This window comes from Ceratotherium simum, chromosome 24, assembly GCF_057802395.1.
Source record: "Ceratotherium simum simum isolate JZ-2026a chromosome 24, ASM5780239v1, whole genome shotgun sequence".
Lineage (NCBI taxonomy): Eukaryota > Metazoa > Chordata > Mammalia > Perissodactyla > Rhinocerotidae > Ceratotherium > Ceratotherium simum.
In genome coordinates this window covers 9985301-10007594 of record NC_141923.1, presented here as the reverse complement: position 1 = coordinate 10007594, position 22294 = coordinate 9985301, and the positions used below count along the sequence as shown (strand labels likewise).

The window sequence follows — 22294 nt, the reverse complement described above, 5'->3', positions numbered from 1 at the left end:
CCACAGCACAGCTAGCAAACCCAGGGGGTTAACACCGTCCAATACCACTAATTAAACCCCAGACCGTATTCGGATGTCACCAGGTTTTTCATCAATGTCCTGTTTCCGTTCCAGGATGCCATCCTGGGTCCCACATCCTTTAGTCATGGGGGCTCCTTGGTCTCCTCCAGTCTGTAACAGTTCCTCCGTCTTTCCTTGTCTTTCATGATCTTGGCACTTTTGAAGAGTACTGCTCAGTTATTTTGTAGACTGTCCCTCAATTTGGGTTTGTCTGACGTTTTGTCAGGATTGGACCACAACTGTGCATTTTTGGCAGGAATCCCACAGAGGCAATGTTGTGTCCTGCTTAGTGCCTCCCATGGGGGTCATGGTGTCCATGTCTTATCACCGGTGATGTTGACCTCGGTCACTTGGTTAAGGTGGTGTCTGCCAGGCGTCTCCACTGCACAGTTCCTATCTTTCCTTTGTAATTCATAAATGTCTGGGGGAGATGCTTTGAGACCATGCAAATCCTGTTTCTCCTTAAACTTCCACCTGTTAATTTTAGCACCCGTCGGCAGATCCTGTCTACAACAGTTATTAATGTGAGGTTTACCTAATGGTGTCTTGCTATTTCCCTCTTTCCTTCTACATTTATTACTTGGACTTCTCCTGTAAGGAAGAACTATCCCTTCTCCCCTGTTAATGTATTTATGTGATTATTTATTTACATCACTATAGACTCCTACATACTTATTCTATGAATTATAATCTAATACTCTGGTTATTTATTTTCTTGCTCAGATTGTTCCAGTTTAGATTTAATATCAGGAACTCCTTCCATTTTGTGCTTGTGTTTTTGACCAACCCTCTCCCCCCTCATCTTTTTTTTGGGCACTTCCTTCCTTTCTCGAATCACAAGGTGTTCAAGGCTTGTCTTGTATTTTCCCTCCCCTAACGCTGTAATCAGCCGTTCTCCAAGGAGCGCTGGTTCCTTTCCTGGGAGAATGGTGTATAGAAACCAAGGCCTGGGTGCTGGGTGTGCTCGTTGCCGCTGGAGCATCGTTGCTTTTAGGCTATCTCAGAGGACACAGCCGGGAATTACTTGGATATGCACTAACACACGCATGCACAGTCTTCTTTATTTCTGCGTCTACCTACCAGTATATATGTTAAAAACCATGAGTTTATACTGATATCGCTAATTCTAGTCCAATAGCACAAGATCCATTTAGCCTTCTCCCATTTGTTTGTAACTTCTTTCCCCAACAGTGAGAAACCCAGCTCTCGTTAGCTCAAATGTATTTCTTTAACTTAAGAATACACTAGAGTAGTTTCAGAATTGCTCACCCATACCCTGCAAGAAGCACATTTACTAAGTAGATGACAGCTATTGTACACAGTCCTTCTGTCTTCAGCCTTACGCTATCCGGTCAAAAGACTGTTTTCCAAAGTCACTTAGGTTAGTTCTTTTCTTCCCACCCTCTCCAGTGTGATTATGTTATTTATTTGTAATAGTTGGTCCATTTGTTAGTGTTTATATTCCATTTGGGGCTTCCCTCATGTCTTGGTTGGTTTAATCCTCTTTTTGTGGGTGTATGAGAGGCACGTGAAATGTTACAAAGCTTGTGAGTTAGATCTCTGCTGAAAGATGCACTCACAGAAGTGTCCCTTCCTCCTCGTCCCTGCCAGCCCAATCCTATTTCCCCTTCTCTCCACCCCTTTCTCACTCACCTCCTCTAAGTAGTCAGTCTCATTCCTTTCTAATTTACTCTTCCTATATTTCTTTTGTAGAAATGAACAGATTATATATTTTATAGCCCTTTCTTGCATGCATTGTAGCATATCATAAGTACTCTTCACTTTTTACTTCTCTAATTTAACAGTATGTTCTGGAATTCTCTCCACATCAGTTCATATCATTCTTCCCCCTCCTTCTTCACAACTGCATAGTTCTCCATTGTGTGACTGTACTGAGTTTATTCAGCCGCTCTCCTACATCTGGACATTTAGGTTGCTCCCATATTTTTGCATTTACAAATGATGCTGCAATGAATAAACTTGCAGGTGTATTTTTGCAGATCTGGAGGTTATCTTCAGGGGAGAGTCCAAGGAGTGGGATTGCTGTGTTGGCGAGTAAGTACATGTGGAATTTTGTTAGATGTTGCCCACTTTCCCTCCACTAAGGTTTACTTTCAGCTGTTGGAAATAGCTGTTTCTTGTTGAAAGTCAACGATTTGAGTCCATTCTGAGTCAATTACAGATGAGGACTGGAGGGGGGAGGATGTGTTTAAGGTGACACAGCTAGTCGGGGGCCGAGCTGAACCCAAATCCAGCTCACTGGAGTCCCAGCCTCCTTCCTGACTTCCTGCTGCTCCTGGGAATCGGGGGTGAGGTCTGCTGGCAAGTGGGATCCGTGGTAAAGTGGGGTCGATGGCCAAGTGGGGTGTCTGGCCCCGCGGAAGTAGCAGGCAGGTGGGTGTGGCATTGCCGGTGCGGGTGGAGGACGATGCTGTAGGCCTTAGTCTCGCTTCCACTGCTCGGGTTAAGCAGCCTTGCCACAGAGCTGCCTGATGGCTTGTGTTCCTCCTGGAAGTCTATGCTAACGTAATTAATTTTTCCCACAACTGAAAAATGTGCTCTCATCTGAGCAAGGGAAGTACTGATTAATTTACCCTGAAGTGTTAGTACAGAGAGCTGTTTTTTCTCCCTCTATCAGTATTTAAACTTTTCTTACTCCACACACAGTAAACTAAGCCTCTTTTTCGTCAGACTTCGAGGTGGGAATGAAAACAAACAAGCCTGCCGAGGGCCCCGTACCTTTTCGTCTGGGTCCTCGCTCTCCTTGGGCACAGGGGCAAGCTGAGCCCCGGGGGATTCGCCCCGGCTCTTCCCCGGGTAGGGGCAGAGCAGGGAGGCAGGTCCCCGTCTGTCCAGGGCTCTGAGTGCCGTTTGTAGACGGCGGACAAGAGAAGGAAGAACCAGGAGCTGCTGGAGCGGGAGGGGCGATCTCTCCGACCTATGCTCAGGGCCGATGACCCCTCGCCCTCCCCCCCTGCATCCCCCCCACCCCCACACACACTGATTAGCCCAGCCTGCCCACTCTGGCTGACCCTGCTCAGAGAGTCAGGGAAGATAGCTTGCTCATTTGACACAGCTTCTCCTCGCTGCCTGTGCCTTTATAGTGAGGTCCAGCTAGGTGGGCTGGGCTGGGCTGTCCCTGTCACCCGTTCAGGTGGCTTTGCCTCCCCTAACCTGGAAGCTGGGCCTCCCCAGGCTAGCTTGTGTTCCATCTTTTCATTCATTCATTCATTCATTCACTCTCTCACCCAGTGCACTGAGCACCATTAGTACTCCAGGCCAGGTACAGGGCCTGGGGGACATGAGATGAATCAGACACAGACACATTGCTCCTAAGGAGCTCAGAGTTTAGCGGGGAAGGACCCGGACAAAGGGCTGGTTACAGAATAGGGCAGGAGATGGTCGGATTCAGTCAGCAGCAGGCCTCGACTTTAAGAAGGAGTCTCTGGAGATGCTGCTGATGGAGCTGAGCCTGAAGGATGAGCAGCAGTTGTCCAAACCAAGAAGAGAGCAGGAGCAAATGCACTGTGGTTAGAGAGCACAGTGGGGGCTGTGTGAGGGCAGGCAGGAGGAGGGTGGTGTCGGGTAGTGGCATTGGCTACTAGTTTCAATCTTGACTCAGTTTTGGATGAGTTCTTTGTTTTACTCATGGCTAGATCTGTAGTCTCAAATTTGAATCTCAGTTCCTTATCTCTGAAATGGGACTAACACTTACTTTTGTCTATACTGCTGCTGCTGTATCCCAATACTCTAGAAAGGGGGCTGGCATACAGTAGGTACTCAATAAATATTTGTCAAGTGGCTGGCTGGCCGGATGATGATACAGGACTTGGCCTTTACCTCGTACTTATTCATTAGCAGCTAGGATTGTTATCATCATGCTGGAAAAGCTGGAAAAGCAGTTACTGGCCATGTCATGTGCAAAGCCAGATCCAGCAACATCTTGGCAATTAACGAGGAACAGCACTCTACTTGTTAATAATAATGATGATGATGATGATGATAATAACGGTGAACCTTTGTTGAGCAGATTAAATGCTTTACAGACGAACTCTCTCTTCAATGGCTCTTTGGAACTCCTGGGAGTAAATTCTGGTCCCCAGGGATGTCCTGGCTGCCATCTCCCTTGAGTAGCCATCTAATGACACCCAGGCCATTCTGTGGCCGCCTGAGCTGGACATGGCACACGTGAAGGAGTTTGTCCTTTGGAGAACTCTTGCCCAGCCCCTGCCAAGAACCGCGCCTGGGTGCACGGTGTCTGTCACTTGGAGTGAGGGTGCCGGCTGACTTCCTGAGGCCCTGGAAGGCAAGGAGCAAGGCCTCACTGTGAAATGTTGGCAGAGCTGGAGGCCACCCGGGCCACATCTTTTATCTTGGAGATCAAGTGACCAACTTTTACTTAGTATGGTCTGATTTTAGGAGCTAGATGGGTTTTTAACATTTATTTTGAAGTGTCTCATGAGTATAAAAGTGTATAGATAGTGTATATGTATGATTGAGAAAATAAATATGAAATGAACATCAGCATACCTGTTGCATCTACTGAATAAATTTCACAATTCTTTTGTGTGGTTTACAAGAGCCCCTGCCCTGGTCTCCTCTTCTGCAGCCTCAGCTCTGACCAGACTCACTGTGAGGCTTCACTGCCCAGACTTGCTGCAGCCTTCTGCACATTCAGTTTTCTTTGCACCTGTCAGTCTTCTACCTAGGTGCCTTCCTCTGCCACTATCGGCCGAGCCAGTCCTGCTAGCCTTTTCCATATCTGCTTAGACATCCCATCTTCCAGGAAGAATTCCCTGTGTGCCCTCCCAGGCAGGTTGGGACTCCCCCATTCTGTGCCCCCACAATGCCCTGGGCTCACATCACCATGGTAATCTGTTTCTGTTTTCCCCTCACTGGGCCAGAAGGACCTTGAGAGCCAAAGGCCATGTCTTCTATTTGCATATGCCCATTGCTTAGCGTGGGACTCGGCTCAACGTGGGCACTCAGGGAAATTCAAAGGAAGCCTAAGATCCGGTTTCTGAGGGGGTGCTGTGTTTTAGGTAACCACTGAAGTCTCTTCTCCAGGGAGAAGTTGATGCTTCCTTAACGCTCCAGTGTCATGCACTCGATTTGTCACCTGGCATTTCTGAATTTCTAGGCAGGAGCTCATCATTGTTAATAGGATCAGAATGAACTTCCTCACCCCAAAATACAGAAGTGTTCTCAAGATGGAGAAACACTTGGAATTAAAGTCAAGCCTGAGCCCCTCTGTCAGCAAGTCATGGAGAGAATTTGGATGAAATAGTCCCCACCTTCCTTGTCTTGAATGTGTGGTCCCTTTCAGCATGTCGGGGAGCCAGATTTAGTTCCAAGACTGGCATTATTTTGAAAAACAAGTTTCTACTGGAATTAAATGACACCAAAGCCAACCCCATTCGGCCTGAAAATCTCTGCTCTGCTATAGAAAGGCTGTCGGAACCTTGATCATTTGTCGTTCCCACTCGCGGCAACGCCCCCTTTCCGCCTCAAATTCCAGCCTCCGGAGCAGAGAGATGCTGACACAAAGATGTCTCCTTGCACACTGGCATTGGACACTTTCTTATCTTTTGGGGAGTGAGGTTCTTCCAGGATTGTAGGAAAACAGAAGCCCTTGGAGCTCCATTGTGTTATTTATGTACATATGTGCTTTGAATGTGATAACAGTAAAGTAACATAATCAACTACATTGCAGAAAATTTCTGAATATTCTCCTACAGGCATTTTTTCCCATACAAATGAGGTTTTAAAAATATTATTTGCAATCCTAAGTGGACCTTAATTTTAATATCCTGTGGTTTTTTTCCCCCTTAGTATAGCATGAGCATCTTCCTTTATGCCTTTTAACTGCTGTGTAATGTTTCAGTGGGTCATAATCCTGCGTTTTTTTCATTTCCTGTTTGTAATTGATCACCTAGTGGTCTGTTGAAGGCAGGTCTCTGACTCTTAGTAAGTGGCTCTGAGAAGTTGGGGTAGAGAAGGAAACTCTGAAAGTGAGTAGAGGAGCAGAGTGCCAGGACCCAGCATGCTAAGACTGGGCATATCTCAACCGTGTCTTCTCTAGCCAAGTAGACCTGGAAGTCCTAGCTGGACTTCGCAGCACCTTGTAAAAAAGATGGAGAAATGGGGGCAGGAGGAGAAGGCAAATCGCAGAATGGTGGCGTCAGGAGAGTGCTAATTAATCAACTAGTAGTAACCTGAAACCTGATCAAAAGTTGGGAAGTGAGCCGTTTAGACATCTGTATGGAGGATGTGCTCATCCAGTTTGTGAATTATCTGAAGCTGGGAGGAAAATGACTATGTAGGAAGACAGGATCATATAGGAACCAAGATGATCTCAACAATGTGGCACCGTGGGTACAGTCAGCCAGCTGAAATGTAATGCCATCCAAATACACAGTCCTGTCCTCGGGTTCAAGACACTCCCTCCCTCTAACAGGAAAGGACCAAGGTGGCCTTGCTGCATCGTGAATCCACAGCATGGTGTGGCCCAAAGCCCATATGGTTGTCGGCAGCATCAATGGGTGTGCAGTATCTGAATGAGGGAGGGGGTGCCCTTGCCCCGTTTAGGCTGGGAAAACCTTTCCTGGAGTAACATTTTCCTTATGCATGCTGTGATTTTAGGATGGGCCTTTCCAGGAGAGGCCTATTGATTAGGAGGGATTGTATGGACAGAGGCTCGTGAGGCCATGAGAAGGAGCCTCCATCATCATCATCATCACCACCATCATTTAAGCATAGGAGCTGCCAGTCGTTGAGATAGGCAATTTACAACCGTTATCTCTGACGCTACAAGCTAAGTATTACCCCCACCTGACAGATGAGGAAACTGAGCCTCAGAGGGATGAAGCAGCTTGCCCGAGTCACACAGCTGCTTAACTGTGGAGCCAAGATTGGATCCCAAATGTATTCGAGGCCAGAGTTGCCATTTCTTCTCACTGAATATCAATTTTTCAAGATCGGAGGTGTTGCCTTGCAGAAGACGACAAGGTTTTGTTGTTGTTTAGCTCCTAGTAATAGAAGTAGTTCCAGTGGGTGCAGGCTGCAGGGAGGATATTCTGTTTTAAAGCCGGGAACTTTCCCGACTGAGCCTTTGGCAGATGGAATAAGCTGTCTTGACAGGTGGTGAGTTCCGAGTGATAGGAGGGATTCAAGAGGCTCAGTGAGCATTTAGAGTCCTTCTAGGGAGGATTCAAAGGTCAGATGAGGAAGCAAATAAAATAAACTTGGCTATCCCTTCTGTGCAAGTAAAGGTTCTTTGGTTGCAAGCAGCAGATATTGATAAGAAACAGGTTTTGACTGCCTTAAGCAAAAACACACTATTTTTGCAGGATACGAGGTAGTTCATGGGATAGAAGGAAATGGTGAGCCAAGCTTTAAAAAGGGCAAAAGTCAGGCTGGCAGCAGCTAATGGAATCTCATTCGGCACCGCGGCCACGATGAATCGGAGTTTACAGTTACCCCACCTTCCGTCACCCTCCTAAGACTGAGTTCCAGAGAGAGCGCCTGATTGGCTTAGCCTGATCCAGGCCCATCGCCTTGACACCTTGATTGACAACATCTATTGGAAAGGGTAATTTTCCAGAGGATATCGAGACACTGATACCAAAAGAAGGGCGCTGGGCAGGTCCGGTGAGCAGCGCCCTCGGTGGCTGCCAGCCCTGACCAGCTGTGACTCCAGCAGCCACACTGAGCCCTGACTTCTGTTCCAGGGTCTCCCCAGCTGCCCTGCAGCCTCCACTCCCAGGCCACACCCAACACTGTCTACTCCTGTGGCTTATTTTCCAAGACATATGTCCCGATTAGGCAAGCTGTTAAAAACTGTCAAGTGTGTTTATCAAAAGCAGTCCAGCAGAGGACCAGTTTGCTGAGAACAGGGCTCAAAACCGAGCTGTCCATCACCTTGTCACTTGAGGGGTGCCGTGTCTTCGCAGAAAGGGTGGCTGCCTTCCTGTTTCCAGAACGCAGGGCTGCTTTTGGCATTTAGCCCAGCTCTCAGTACCCCCAGTCTCTAGTACCCTGTTGTGCTTTGTGTTGTTGTTTTTTTATTAATTACACTAATTCTTTTTTTTTTTTTTTGTGAGGAAGATCAACCCCGAGCTAACATCCATGCCAATCCTCCTCTTTTTGCTGAGGAAGACTGGCTCTGAGCTAACATCTATTGCCAATCCTCCTCCTTCCCCCCCACCCCCAAAGCCCCAGTAGATAGTTGTATGTCATAGTTGCACATCCTTCTAGTTGCTGTATGTGGGACGTGGCCTCAGCATGGCTGGAGAAGTGGTGCGTCGGTGTGCACCCGGGATCTGAACCCAGGCTGCCAGTAGCGGAGCGCGCGCACTTAACCGCCAAGCCACGGGGCCGGCCCTACACTTATTCATTTTATTATCAGTATTGCTTTATTATTAATTAATCAATTATTCAGTGGTAATAATTAATTCATTCATTGATTTATTAATTATTGGATAGATAACAGAAGCCTATTTAGAGAACGCAAAGTATAAAGAACAAGACGCCATGTACCCAGTACCCAGCTTAAGAAAAACTTCTAGTACTTCAGGGGTTCCCTGAGCACCCCTCCCTGAGAACCCCATCCATTTCCCTCTCAACTTAGTAGCAATCACTCCCCTGGACTTTGGGTTTATTATTCTCTTGCTTTTCTTCGTAATTTTATCACATTTCTATCTCTGAACAACGTATGGTTAGGTTTTCCGTGTTTCTGAACTTCATGTAAATGGAAACAGCCTCTCTGCAGTCTTGGGCGCCATGCTTTCTCACGCATCATTGTTTCAGCGATTCATTCATGCATGTGGCAGCGTTTTCGTTCCTTTTCACCACTGTATAGAATTCCAGCATATGAAGATGTGACAGTAGATCCAGGCCACAGGGGGTGGACATTTGTGTTGTTTCCAGCATGTCACTGACACTGGCATTGCTGTCTGCAAGCATTCTTGTCTGTGTACAGTCCCGCATGTGTGCAGGTGTATTCAGGGGGTGCCCAGAGAGGGGGGGTGGCCAGTCACCAGGGTCTGAGTATGTTCAGCTTTACAAAATGATGTCATCTTGTTTTCCAAAGTGACAGTAACCAAGTGGTACCCTGCAACTCATGTCTAAGAGTCCCCGTTGCTTCACAGCCTTTGTCAGCGTTTGCCGGTTTTGTAGAACTTTTTAGCTCTTGCCAATCTCATGGCCGTTGGGTGGTAGCAGTTTGTGTTTCTCTGATTACTGAGGTTCAGCTTCTTTGTGGTTATTTACTCTTTTGAGAAGTGCCTGGACGTGATTTTTGCCCAATTTTCTACTGGAAATTTCTCATTCTCTTACTGACTTGATACTAATGTGATATGTATGATACATACAGTACATATATCATATATATGATAGACACATAAATGTATTTACATAATCATACCCCAGTCTGTGGCTTAACTCTTTACTTTTTTATGATATTTTTTGATAAACCGAAGTATTAAGTTTAATGTTATTGAATTTATTAATATTTTCCCTTATAGTTTGAGTCTTTCTATCTTATTAAGGTATCCTTCTCTACCGTAGGGTTATAAAGATATTCACTTATGTTGTTTTATAAAAGTTCTTAAGTTTTCCCTTTCACAGTTGTCTGTAATCCATCTGGAATTGATGAAATACTGGCTCGATTTCCTTTATTTTTCCATATGGATACTCAGTTATTCCAGCACTGTTTGTCCAAAGGCCATTCCCTCTCACTGATCAAGCATGTCCGTGTGTGTGTAGCTCTGTTTCTGTTCTTTTGGCCTCTTTGTCCAAGGCCTAATTACTAAAGCTGTATAATAATTCTTGTTGTCTTATAAGGCAAGTCCCCCAACTTCATTCTTCTTTAGTAAATATCTTGGCTATTATTATCCCCTTGCACTTTGATATACATTTTAGAATCGGCCTGTCAAGTAGCACTGAACCCTGTAGAAATTTTGATCAAACTGCAGTAGATCTATAGATCACTTTAGGAAGAACTGATGTTTTTAGGATGTTGACTCTCGCACTCCACGAAGATAATGCAGTCACGTGCTGCATAACGCCATTTCAGTCAATGACGGACCGCATATACGACAGTGGTCCCATAAGATTAGTACAATATAGCCTAGGTGTAGGTGGGTAGCAGGCTGTACCATCTAGGTTTGTGTAAGTACACTCTAAGATGTTTGCATTACAAAATCGCCTAACAATGCATTTCTCAGAACGTATCCCTGTCATTAAGTGACGCCTGGCTGTATATCTTCCTTTTTATGTCCGTCTACTTTTATGTCTGTTAGTAAAGTTTTCTAATATTTTTTATAAAGATCTTACACATTTTTGTTAGATTTATTTCTAGATACTTTATATTTCAGATACTATTGCAAATGCTAACTTTTTAAAATGAACATTTTTATTGTTTTGTTTATTTATTACAAACCACAAAACTCACCTATTTAAAGTGTACAATTCAAAGGTTCTGGTATATTCACAGAGCTGTGCAACCATCACCTAAGTTTAGAACATTTTTATCACCTGAGAAAGAAACAGCATTCCCATTAGCAGTCACTCCGCCCTCCACTCAGCCCCTGGCAGGAAGCAATGAGTGAATGAGTGAATGAATGAACGAATTTATACCTGTGCAGCAGGCTTTGTGTGAGACACAGTCTGGCCCAGCCTTTGCTTTTGTTTAATTTTCCCCTCTCATCTCCATTACTGCTCTGGTTTCCAAGCTGATCTCCCAGCCTCTTTCATTCTCCTCCACCACTCTTCATTCTCCACACCCTGGCCAGACAACTTTTTCGAAAGAGAACAATGTTCCAACCACTTCTCTCCTAGAAAGCCCTCTGTAGCTCCCTTGGGAATCCAGCTGCACTCCCAACTTGGTTTCCATGGGGAAATTCAGGCCAATGACTCAGGCACTTTAGAAACAAACTTTGGGGATGCCCTTCTCCTGTGAGTGGGAGCAGGCCTCTTCCGGGCCCTTGCTTTGCTGCAGAGTCCTCAGAAAGTAAACACAGTCGACCTGATTCTTCCCCTCCACTTTCTCCTGAGTCAGAGTTACCTCGGGTTAACTCAGGGAAGAGGCTAAATTAAGCCTTGAAACCCAGCAGCCTCCGTGACAGGCACTTGGTTTTGCTTGAGTGACTGCGATGATGGGTCTTTGGTTGTAAGGGCAGCACTAAATGTGTCTCTTTAGACTGACCTTGGCAATCTATTCCCTGCCCTGCAAAGATGGGGAGAGGCCAGATCCTTCCACGGTACCCACTCCTTCATTCAGCACACTTTTCCTGAGTGCCTGGTCCTTGGCAGGCACTGTGCTTGGAGGGGGAGATTCAAAAGCTTGCCCTCTCAGGGTTGGAAGTCTAGCTAAGGAGACTGCCAGAAACAAGAGACCCATGAAAGAGACAACGGGTGCCTGGATAGAGGTCTGTCCAGAGCAGAGAAGGGAGTGGATTTCTAAAGCACTTATGCCTTCTCGTGACTTTGTGCAAACGCTAGGCCGTGGAGTCACCAAAATGAAAGAAGGGATCAATCTAGCACTCACAAACGAGCAAACGGATACAACCACTCGGAACAACTATTTAGCAGTATCTACTAAAGCCGAACCCATGTGTACCCTATAGCCCGGCAGTTCCTCTCCTGGGTGTATGTAGCCAATAGGAAATTGCACATGTATAAATTTTACATCAAAAAAACATTTGAAACATATGTAGAACTCTAGTTAATATACGCATGCTGTAATATTTAAGGAGACGTGTAATAATATTTTCAGTTTACTTTGAAATGCACCCAAAAAGGAAGATGGACAACTAGACCCATGGATAGGTGTCTGACGAAGTAAGTATAGTAACGTGTTAACGGTGGAATTTAGGTGGTGAGGGGATGGGTGCTCGCCATAAACTTTTTTCAGCTTTGCTGTATGATGAAAAATTTCATATAAAATGTTGGTAAAAATGCATACATATGATTGCCAGCAGACATACAAGAAGGTCCATAGCACCATACTGGCCTCAAACTGGAAGCAACCCAAACGCCCATCAGCAGTAAAACAGATGCGTTAAGTTGTGGGTCTGTTTGTATAGTGGGGATACTGTTCACAATGAGAAAGAATGAGCCACAGCCACACATAACAACGTGGGTGAATCTCTCCAACATAATGCTGGGGGGAGAAAGTAGACTCAGAGGAGGACATGCTGTATGATTCTATTTCTATAAAATCCACGAACAGGCAGAACTAACCCAGGATGTTAGAAGTCAGGATAGTGGTTTTCGGGGAGAAGGGAGAAAGGGATAGTGAGTGGAAAGGGGCACCGTGGGGGCCTCCTGGGGCTCTAGAAGGTTCTGTATCTTGATCCTGGTGCTCGCTGAACTGAGGTGAGCATGTATCAAGCTGTACACCGAAAGCGTGTGCGCTTTTCTGTGGGGGTGTGTGTGTTTACATATGTCGTTAAAAATTGTACTTGGAAAAAAAAGAAAGGAAACCAAACAGATCCACTAGAAGCTTTGCCTGGTGAGCTCTGGGGGTGGGAACCCACTCTAAGCCTTTCTAGTAAACCAGAGTTGTGAAGAAAATGAAACTTCAAGACATTCATTCGTTCCTTTGTGCTCCCGTTCATGCTGCGTTCATTCCCCCAGTCTTCACTGATCGCCCGTCTCTCCTTCACACAGACGTCTGTGCCCCTATACTGGGTGCCGAGTCCGGACTTGATCCACGAGGCCTGACCCAGCCCTTTCAGGGGTTCTCGTGCCCAGAGGGAGAGGCGTGCAGACATTTCATGCTGCAGCCACACTCCCAGCCTTCCTGGGTTCCTGTTTGTGATCCTTCCTGGGTATTTGCCCTGAGATGTCCTTTGACCCCTGTGTTAGTCAGGGTTCTCCAGGGAAACAGAACCAAAAACAGATAGATAGATAGATAGATAGATAGATAGATAGATAGATAGATAGGTAACAGATAGGTAGATAAAGAAGGAACAGGCTCATGTCACTGTGGAGGCTGGCAAGTCTCAAGATCTGCAGGGTGAGTCAGCAGCCAGGAGACTCCGGAGAGCTGATGGTTTAGTTTCAGTGAAGGCCAGCAGGCTCAAGACCCAGGAAGAGCCGATGTTTCAGTTTAAATTCAAAGGGCAGGAAAAAGCTGGTATCCCAACTCAAAGGCAGTCAGGCAGGAGACGCTTCCTCTTATTCAGCACTTTTTTCCTATTCAGGTCTTCAACTGATTAGACAAGGCCCACCCACATTAGGGAGGGCCATCTGTTTTAGTCTACGAATTCAAATGTTCATCTCATCCGGAAGCACCCTCAGAGACACACCCAGCATCATGTTTGACAACTGTCTGGGCACCCCGTGACCCAGTCAAGTTGACACAAAATTAACCATCACAACCTTGGAGCATGAAAAGCCTTCTGTCTCTAAAGGCTCAGTTCTCTAATGGAAGAAGTGCAGCTGTGGGCCCTGGCCTGGTCTGTGTCACATCCCATCAGGTTGACAGGCTGCTGCCATTACACACACATTGGTCATTTTTTACCTATGGTTTGGATTAGTAATCGGTGGAAAGGAAGACTTCAGCTGCCCACTGGCCCCTGGATGGCCGTGTTCATTATCTTAGAGAATAAAAAGAAATGATCTTAGTTATTGCAAAATATATCATATATGCAAAAGAATCTCTGAAACATCCGTGTACAGCCTGAAGGATGACGATAAAAATGGACACCCAAGTAGCCCCAACCCAGCTTAACAGATGGAAAATGACCAGTACATTGAAGCCTCTGGTGCTCCTCCCAATTGGCCTCCCTCTCTGCCCTCACCTGGAGGGACCCACTCTCCTGGATTTTGTGCTAATCACTCCCTTGCTTTTTATCAAAATCAAAGTAGGTGTCTCCGTTTGACTCAAACTGTACACGTTCTTCTGCAGCGTGCTTTTTTACTGTACGGTAAGTGTTGGGGTTTCGTCCACGTTGTCAGGTGTAGCCTCATTTCATTCATTCCACTGCCGTATTTCCCATCGTATGGACACGTCCATTGCACGGACCACCACGTGTCCATCTGCTCCACCCCTGCTGCGCGTTTGGGTGGCTTCCAGTCCTCTGCTACCACCTACGAAGTTCGTAGGAGCATTCCTGCCCACGTCTCCAGGTGCACAGGGGCAGCGATTTCTCTAGGGTGTGAGCCTAGGAGAGCAGGTGCCCAGTCCAGCTCTGGAATATGTGTCTCTTCACTTTTCTAGGTAGTGCCAGGGAACTTTCCAGAATGATTACCAATTTATACTCCTGCTGGAGGTTTTGCTGGAGGTTTCTCATGGTGCTCTCCTCATCCCCTTACTGCCCTGTCTGGTCTCAGTAAATCGCCTTCCCTAGATCCCATCCACCCTTGCCCGTATCGCAGCCAGCACTCGGAACAGGGGCACCTACGACCCCTTCCTCCACACTTCATGCATACATGGGACAGCATGTTTCTTGGGTGTGATCCAGGACGTGAAAGTGTGTCACATTCCCACTGCTGTGGGAGAGTGCACGTGCTTTAGTTTGACTGCTATGAAGCTGCCTCCATTTCTGCTTCAAGGAAAAGGGACAAAACAAGCTTAATAGTGTGGCTGGCGCCCAGGCTGGCCTCCTAGGCTAATCTCTCTATGCCAATGTCAGGACAGTCATCGCTGAAATTTAAGCCATGCTCTGCCTTTTCTCCATGGCCAAGAGCAACGTGTCCCCTTGGATCCGTGGGTGGTTTTTTTCTCCCATCTCTGATCTAGTCGCCGGGCATGAGTCACCCCACCCTCCAGATCTGCCTGGTCATGGAGAGGGTGCTTACAAACAATAATCTTCTGTGCTGCCTCTTTCCAATTACAGGTTAGCCTGGGGAGGAAGATAAAGACATTTGCAACCAAGATGGTAATCACGAGTGGAAACGATGAGGACAGAGGAGGCCAAGAAAAGGAGAGTAAGGAAGAGAGTGTCTTGGCGATGCTGGGCATTATCGGGACCATTCTGAACCTAATCGTGATCATATTTGTATACATATACACCACTCTGTGAATGGCCCAGCGGGCCCTCAGAGGCTCGGGGGGGCCAGAAGATGGGAGTCCTGTGTGTCGACAGATCAGTGACCAGACACTGCACAAACAAGCAGGCTTGACCTACCCACGCTGCTCGATCAAATGCACCTTCAAACTTTATACAAGGTCACAAAAATCAACCGATCCTGCTGTAAGGAGCAGACGCTAAAGCACAATGATTCCAACAAAACTCATCCACACAACGAGGAACTCAACGTCTTTGGCAGGGAGCCCGAGAGAACGCTTGGAAGACCAGCCTTTGAAAAGGCCGTCAGTGAGCAGATGGGTGCAGAAATTCACGATCCCAGATCGCTGACGATCTCACGTATCTGAAAAGAGGAACGGGGTGGACTCCACTCATCAGTGTGTCTCCCAGGACACACATCTTAACTTGATGAGCTGTTTAGTACAAAAAACCACGGGGGCAATCCTTTGACAGACATCCCATTAATCAAAAGTGTCTAACTATTTGATACCGGGGAGATAACTTATTTTTCTTTGTTCATTGGCTTGACATGTGTATCTGTTCATATCAAGGTTTATAAATATATATTTTTACTAAATGTGCTCTATTTTTTAGCATGAACCGAATATTTGGAGAGGCGCTCCCGGATTCATCGAGCTTGCTTGGTTTTACCACTCTGCCCCCGAGACTGCAGATGTTCTGTTGTGTAGTCATTCTAATCCTGCTTCTCATCTTTAATCTTTTACCTTTTTCTCTCTCTCTCTTTGGTCTGGAGAACATTTTTCCATAATACCAGCCACACTCTTGGTTGGTGCATGTTTTAAGATTGTCCGTCGAGTGGCTTTTTGTTGTTATATCAGAGATATAAAACGATCGTGGGCATGTGGACCTTAGATGCACCGTATCCTTACTGAGAATTATGCATGAACAAGGGCTGAATGACAGATCAGCTTTGAAATAATCTAACAAGGACTGTGGTTGCGGGGAAGTGCAGCTAAGTCTGCAGATCCACTGCGGGGTGGAACATTGAGCTTCTTCTCGGCAGCATTATTCATTCTCGTGACCATTCGTTGATCAGATTTTGATTTTAATGGCCATGTGTGGGGGGGAAGCTCAGCATTAGATGTGTAATTCCTTGCTTAGCGAGCCGCCTGGGCTCCCTAGGTGGGATGTCAATGACACGGGCTCCCCACTGCGAGAGTTCACCTGGGGGTTTCAGGCTGGGAGGACACCCCTGTGACGGGTGACTCTTCAAGGGCACTGGAAGGGGATGGGATGATCTCCCTAAAGGATTGCAGAGTTTCTTAAAGCTCCTGGTTTACACCCACATGAAGCTGCTTCCTGCCTGGCAGGGATGGCTGAATAAATCTGAATTTGCCCTGTTCTCCCAGCTCCCTGAGACGGGCCTTTGCCTGGCTGCAGCGACGCGGCCTTACAAAGAGGGTTCGAATTCCTTCTGCCAGCGCCAGCCTTGTCTGTAGGCGAAAGAAGCAGCGACCTGCCTAGTTGGGTTCAAATGATGCCCAGGAGGTCTCTGCCACTAGATCTCTCCTTCCCCGTGTTGTGGTGTCTGAAATTTCACCATTAGAGAGTCATTTCTTGGGCTCGTCTATGGTTACCGGGCTCTTTTATAAAGCAAATGCCCCTGAGCACCTGGCTCTGACATTGATTCGTCAGGTGTCTTCTCTTCCCCACCAGAAGGAAGGAAGTTGATGTCCATTTAGTGCATACTGTGTGCCAGGCCCTGTGCCACACACTATATTCCTTAAGTCATTAAATTCTCGCAGTAACCTGTGGGATAGGGATTCTTTTCTCCACGTTGTAGAAGAAGAAAGGAGGGCTCAGAGAGATCAGGAAACTTCTCTGGGATCACGTGGCTGCTAGTGGTGAGTCAGGACTCGAACCCCTGATCTCTCTGATCCCCTAGCCCAGCGAGGGCCTGGAGGCTGCTGGGCAGAGAGGAAATGTAGAAGTGGAGACTTTGCAGGAAAGGTCCCTCAGGGGTCAGGACACAAGCCTGATGGCTTTGCTGGGGGCCAGCTCTGCACCCCTCTTTATAAAAGACCCCCCATAAAAATAAACAATCCCTGGGAACTCCTTGGACACTGGTGGAATATCGCACAAATCAGGACGAGGGACTAGAGGAGGTGGATTAGAAATAAAACAGAATGTCGAGGGAGGGAGCTGTCTCACAGGTTCTGTGTGATTCTAGAAAGACTGTATGAAAATTCTGAACAGTAAACAGAGTAAACAATAAAGGTGCAAGGAAAAAAACTATCCGTGTCCTTTTTTTCCCTGACTTTGCGGTATTTAAAAATTTCAGTGTCATTCCTTTGCCTATACATATTTTTTATTTTATTAAAAAAAACAAACCGAGTGTGATGCTGTTAAACCGAAACTGTTTTGTTTAGACTGTGGAAGCCCCAGTGATTTTTCAAGTATACTAATTTGAAATTTATTGAGGGGAAAAACTGGCTTTCCAACCCTTGAACAGCTCCCTGATGGTTCTTCTAGATTGTCCTAATCCACAGCCTGGAAATAAAGCTGCCCATTCAGTGACTGCCACCCAGAGCAGCAGCCCTCTCTCCCACAGCTCTGGCGTACCTTGTCTTATTTCTGTCCTAATTTAGCAGAACCCAGGAATGTGCGCTGGGCAAACTCACAGCTTCCTCCAGGATCTGAAGGCATCTTGCAGGGTGGTGGAAGGGAGAGGCTGCCGGTGGCCCTGGGTCTTCAGAGTCGCAGTGCGCCAAGCTCAGCCTTGGCAACAGCAGCAACAACCAAAACAACACGAGCCCTGTGTACTTTACCCAGCACTGCGCATCCTTCCTACGGGACCCTCACAACAGCCCCAGGAGATGCGTGTGCTTAGCCCCATTGTACAAGATTGACAAAAAGGGCTCAGAAAAGGCTAATTGACTTTCCCAAGGTTGCACGGCTAGAAACCAGCAGAATCAGACCTGCTGGCTCCACATCCACATGCCGTCAGCATCTTGCGTGGCCCAGGCTGTGGGTCTGAGCTCCTCAGGAGCCATCTGGCTAGTTGAGTCTGGCAGCACACAGCTAGCTTCCTACCAACTCTGGCTCCCCTTGATCACAGTACAGCTGGCCTGGGAGCGTGGCTGAATTGATGCCTCTCACCTCTACCCCGGGGAAACAGCTCAGAAAGGGCCGGCAGGGAAGGGCCAGGCATGCATGGCAGTGTGGCCTGGAGGTTAAGAGCTGCAGGGTCTTTGCCTGTGGCCGGAAACTATGTGGGCCTGAATCCCATTTCTGCCTCTTATGATCTGGGTGACTGTGGGCAGTTCACCCCAACTCTGTGAGCCTCGGTTTTCCCCATCTGTAAATGGGGGGTCATAATAGCCCCCAAATCCCATCAGGTAGATATTTTTACCTCGTTTAACTGATGCAGAAAGTGCGACCTGGAAAGGTGAGTTGACTTAGCAGAGGCCCCAGGACCGTGAAGTCATCCGGCGAGGAGTTCAGCCCGGGTTCCGTGCCAGCTGCCTTCACCTTTGCAGCCGAAGAATGACATTTAAGGTCCCAGATAACAAGCCTCAGGGGGCCTGAGGTTCAGTAGAGGGGAAAGGACGCCTCAAAGACTTTCAAGTTCAATATGAGAGACCTGGACCCTGTGATGGGAAAGGAGGGGCTTGGGGTCCCACAGAGTCTACAGGATGGGAGAGGGGCAAGGCAGAGAGACCTTTTCCCTAAGGTTTTTTCTTTTTTTAACCAATAAGCCAATTGAGGCCCAGACAGGATTAAGTCCCAGAGTCACACAGCTCGGGAGTGCAGCGGTCTCAAGGGAAGCCTGGGAAAAGGTTTATGGAGTTTTTTTTTTTTTTTTTTTTTAAAGGGCTTTTGATTACTGGGGGCTGGACCACAGGCTTTTCTCATTGCATATTTCTGTGATTTCTAAGCCAAGCAAATGGCTTCTCAAAGAATCTCGAGCTCTGCCCCACCTTATCCTCAGGAATGTGGCACCCCAACCCCAAAGAGCACAACTTTGGGGGTGCCCTCTCCTGTAGGGAGGGCAGGAGAGAGGCTTTTTTATGCCAACAACAAAAAGGGGCCGATTGACACAACTCAGTCCTGTTCTTTTATTCTGACTCATCTTTTCATAAATCACACATGCATGTCAGTTGAAAAGAATTACGATTTTTTAAAATTCCATACAATTAAAAAAAAATAATCTCCAAATATCACCACCAGAAGCAACTACGGTGAATATTTAGCATATAAATTATACACCTGGTGGCGGGCATATCTGTTTGGTGAGACCATTCTCTTTGAAATTTTAAAATTCTGTTGCCTTTAGGAAGGTCACACTTTTTATAGATCATTGTCCCCACATTCCCTGTTACAGTGGACAGCTTCCCTCATCTCTGTTGCTTGCTGGGTCCAAAAACATTCTAGATGGCCATCCAGACATTTCTGCATGAACAGTAGATTGAAGATTATCATTTGCACAAATGGTACTGTGCTGTGAATGTTGCTCCCAAATATTTTCTCATTAACAATCATGAATATGCTTCCATATCAATGAATCTATTTTGCAAAGCACTTGTAATGGCTGTTTGGTAGTCTGCTGTGTAGATATACCATCATGTATTTCCCCATTGTCTTACTGCTGGACCTTCAGGTTACTGTCATTGTTTGCTGTGAACCACTCAGCTTTGCTCTTTAAAGCAACCCAAGCCTTGCTTGTATCTTCCCCACGACCCCTTAGAGTGGTTTGAGGCGGTAGCCTTTACAACAAGCTTCAAGGACAGTATGCAGATGAGTCACTGTTTTCCAAATGACGCTGATGGTAGGAATCACCTGGATGCCTACTAAAAATGCACACTCTCAGGCCTCTCCCCCAGATCTCTGCTTAGTAGCTCTGGAGCGGAGCCTGGCCTGGGGTCTTTTTAATAAGTCTCCCAGACCATCAGGCACATACGGAGATGTTGATACAGATGGAACCCAGGATGACCACCTGGGCTGGGAGCCTGATTCTGAGGCCCCCGGGACTCTGGTGGTTGCGCTGGTCTTGGACAGATCATCCAGATTTCCTCGTCTATAAAAAACTGATAGTAGCATCTAGATCGCAGGTAATTATGAAAGTCAAATGAGACAATGCAGATACAGCTCCCAGTAGAATGCCTCAGAGGACAGGTGGTCTTTTTGGTGCCACTGTGTACATCACCGGATGGCAAAATCACAGGCAACCATTTAGTCAGAGTCAGAGTCTCTCCCTCACCCTCCCTCCCACCTTCCCCTCTCTCTTTCCTTCCCTCCCCCCAGCGTTTCCTCCCTCCCTGTCTCCTCTAAGCACCAGGGCCTCAGCTCACTTTCCTTTCCTTTGAATGTTGCCATCCCCCGTGCTTAGGCTCAGGGCTCCCTTTTCCCATCAGCTGCCTGCAGACCACCAGAAAGCCCACCCACCTCCTTGTTTCGTTGTTCTCCACAGAAACAATCCCACTGGCCATTTCAGCACTTTCCTGATAGCTACTTCAGGAGCACAGACTGGCTATGATAATGCCACACATTGGGAAGAGACGTTTCCAGAGGCCACATTCCTGATTCCTCTTCTGAGAGAGCTCTCCCAGAAGGCCCTGTGGTCTCTACCACCTCCCTATAGGCAGGACTTCTATTGTGGGACATCCCCAGAAAGATCCCCTTGTGGGCTGAGAAACCCTCTGACATCACTACATGATGATTCCTCCCTCTCGTGGGAAGCAGATGGAATGAGTACTGTTAATACTTCATGTTGTTCGTAAATGAGTTACACAAAACTGTGTATACATTTTGCACAAGAAGGACTACCTATTGCCATGAGAAATAAGATCACATAATAGCTGTAAATTTTCTCCTACAAGCCTCTGTGTTAAGAGGGGTGGGTTATTTACTACTATCTGCATTGCTATTCAAGAATAATGGGGAAACTTTTGCAGAATGAGAGTCACGGTTGGATGTCTCCGGGGCAAGGTAATAAAGGGTCAGTACACCTCTCTGCCTGGACAGCAGCCTGCCAGGTATGTAAAGACTGCAAAGCCTGGACATTCACCTCTTTCGCCTGCCCCTAATCCCTGAGAAGACAGACAGCTCAGCGTCCTGTTCAGACAGTGGAAGCATCCCACCTCCCAGCCGAGGGCCAGAAGCCATGGGGTAAGAGCTGTGAATGGCCCTAAGCATTGTAGTCAGCATAAACTAAAAGGCTAACGTCTTTATTTAACTAGTATCTGTCTCATTGAGACTAAAGAAATCAAAGTTAGAACAAGCAGAGAGGTGAGTCAGCCTTACCTCTGGCAAGATCCAAAGATTGCTCCTCAGATCTCCCTTACCTGTAAGCTGACATCTTTCTCTTCATCAGGAAGAGGCCATTTCTATCAGGAAAGGCCAAAGGCACAGACTGAGGATCCATTGCTGTGGACCAGGGGCAAGTCAATTCTGCTGAGATGTCAACAGGTCACTGAATCTCTGGGGCCTCCAGCCCAGGAAAGGTCGACTTCAGGCACTTCCTCACAAACCTGCAAATTCCAGAATAGACTCGTAGATTCCACTGGAGTCCATACATGGTTAGCTTACCTAGCCCCTTGGTCAGTTCTCAAAGAGACTAAGAATTTGTAATTCTTAGAACAGGAATCAGGCAACACACCACCGTGTGGTTGTCCTTCCTGTTGTCATCATCCCCCACCCCCCATCTCACCATCTGAGTTGCTATTGTCCCGGCCTCTGAGGTCATTACCTGACCAAGGGTGGCCACGTTTTTTCTTTGATAACTTTGTTTTCAGTTCTAAAGAGTCCACTTTAGTGTCTTTAGATCTGAAGACTCTGCTGTAGGACTTTGGCTTCTGAAGTTCTAAGACTCTGCCTCAGTATTAAAGAGACGTGTGAACTCAACTTCAATGGGGTGTTCTGGTTTGATGTTGGCTTGGCCACCCAAGCTGGGAAATCATTCTTTCCTATCACATTTTCCTTCAGAAAGCTCAGTGGATAATTCCATTGCCTGTGGGTATTTGAGCAATGAACGGGTGGAGAAAGCCCATCACTCACTCCTCACCAATGACTGCCCCTTCGCTTTTTCTGAGAACCAGGAGGTCATCTGGAAATGGGGATGGGGTTCAGAAAATCTGTGTTCAAGTCCCAACTCTGCCACTGATTGAGCGTCAGTCTTGGACCAGACCCTCAATATCTCTGAATCTTCATTTTCTTGTCATGAATTTAATAAGTCT

The 22294-nt window shown here is 46.8% G+C and overlaps 1 protein-coding gene across 1 annotated transcript; it reads left to right on the top strand.

The window, feature by feature from the left end:
* Nucleotides 1-14926: 14926 nt before the first annotated feature.
* Nucleotides 14927-15711, top strand: TUNAR (transmembrane neural differentiation associated intracellular calcium regulator). Its single transcript, XM_087447747.1, has one exon. It carries the CDS (start codon nt 14946-14948, stop codon nt 15090-15092), a length of 147 nt encoding a protein of 48 aa, XP_087303873.1. The 5' UTR covers nt 14927-14945; the 3' UTR covers nt 15093-15711.
* Nucleotides 15712-22294: the final 6583 nt, after the last annotated feature.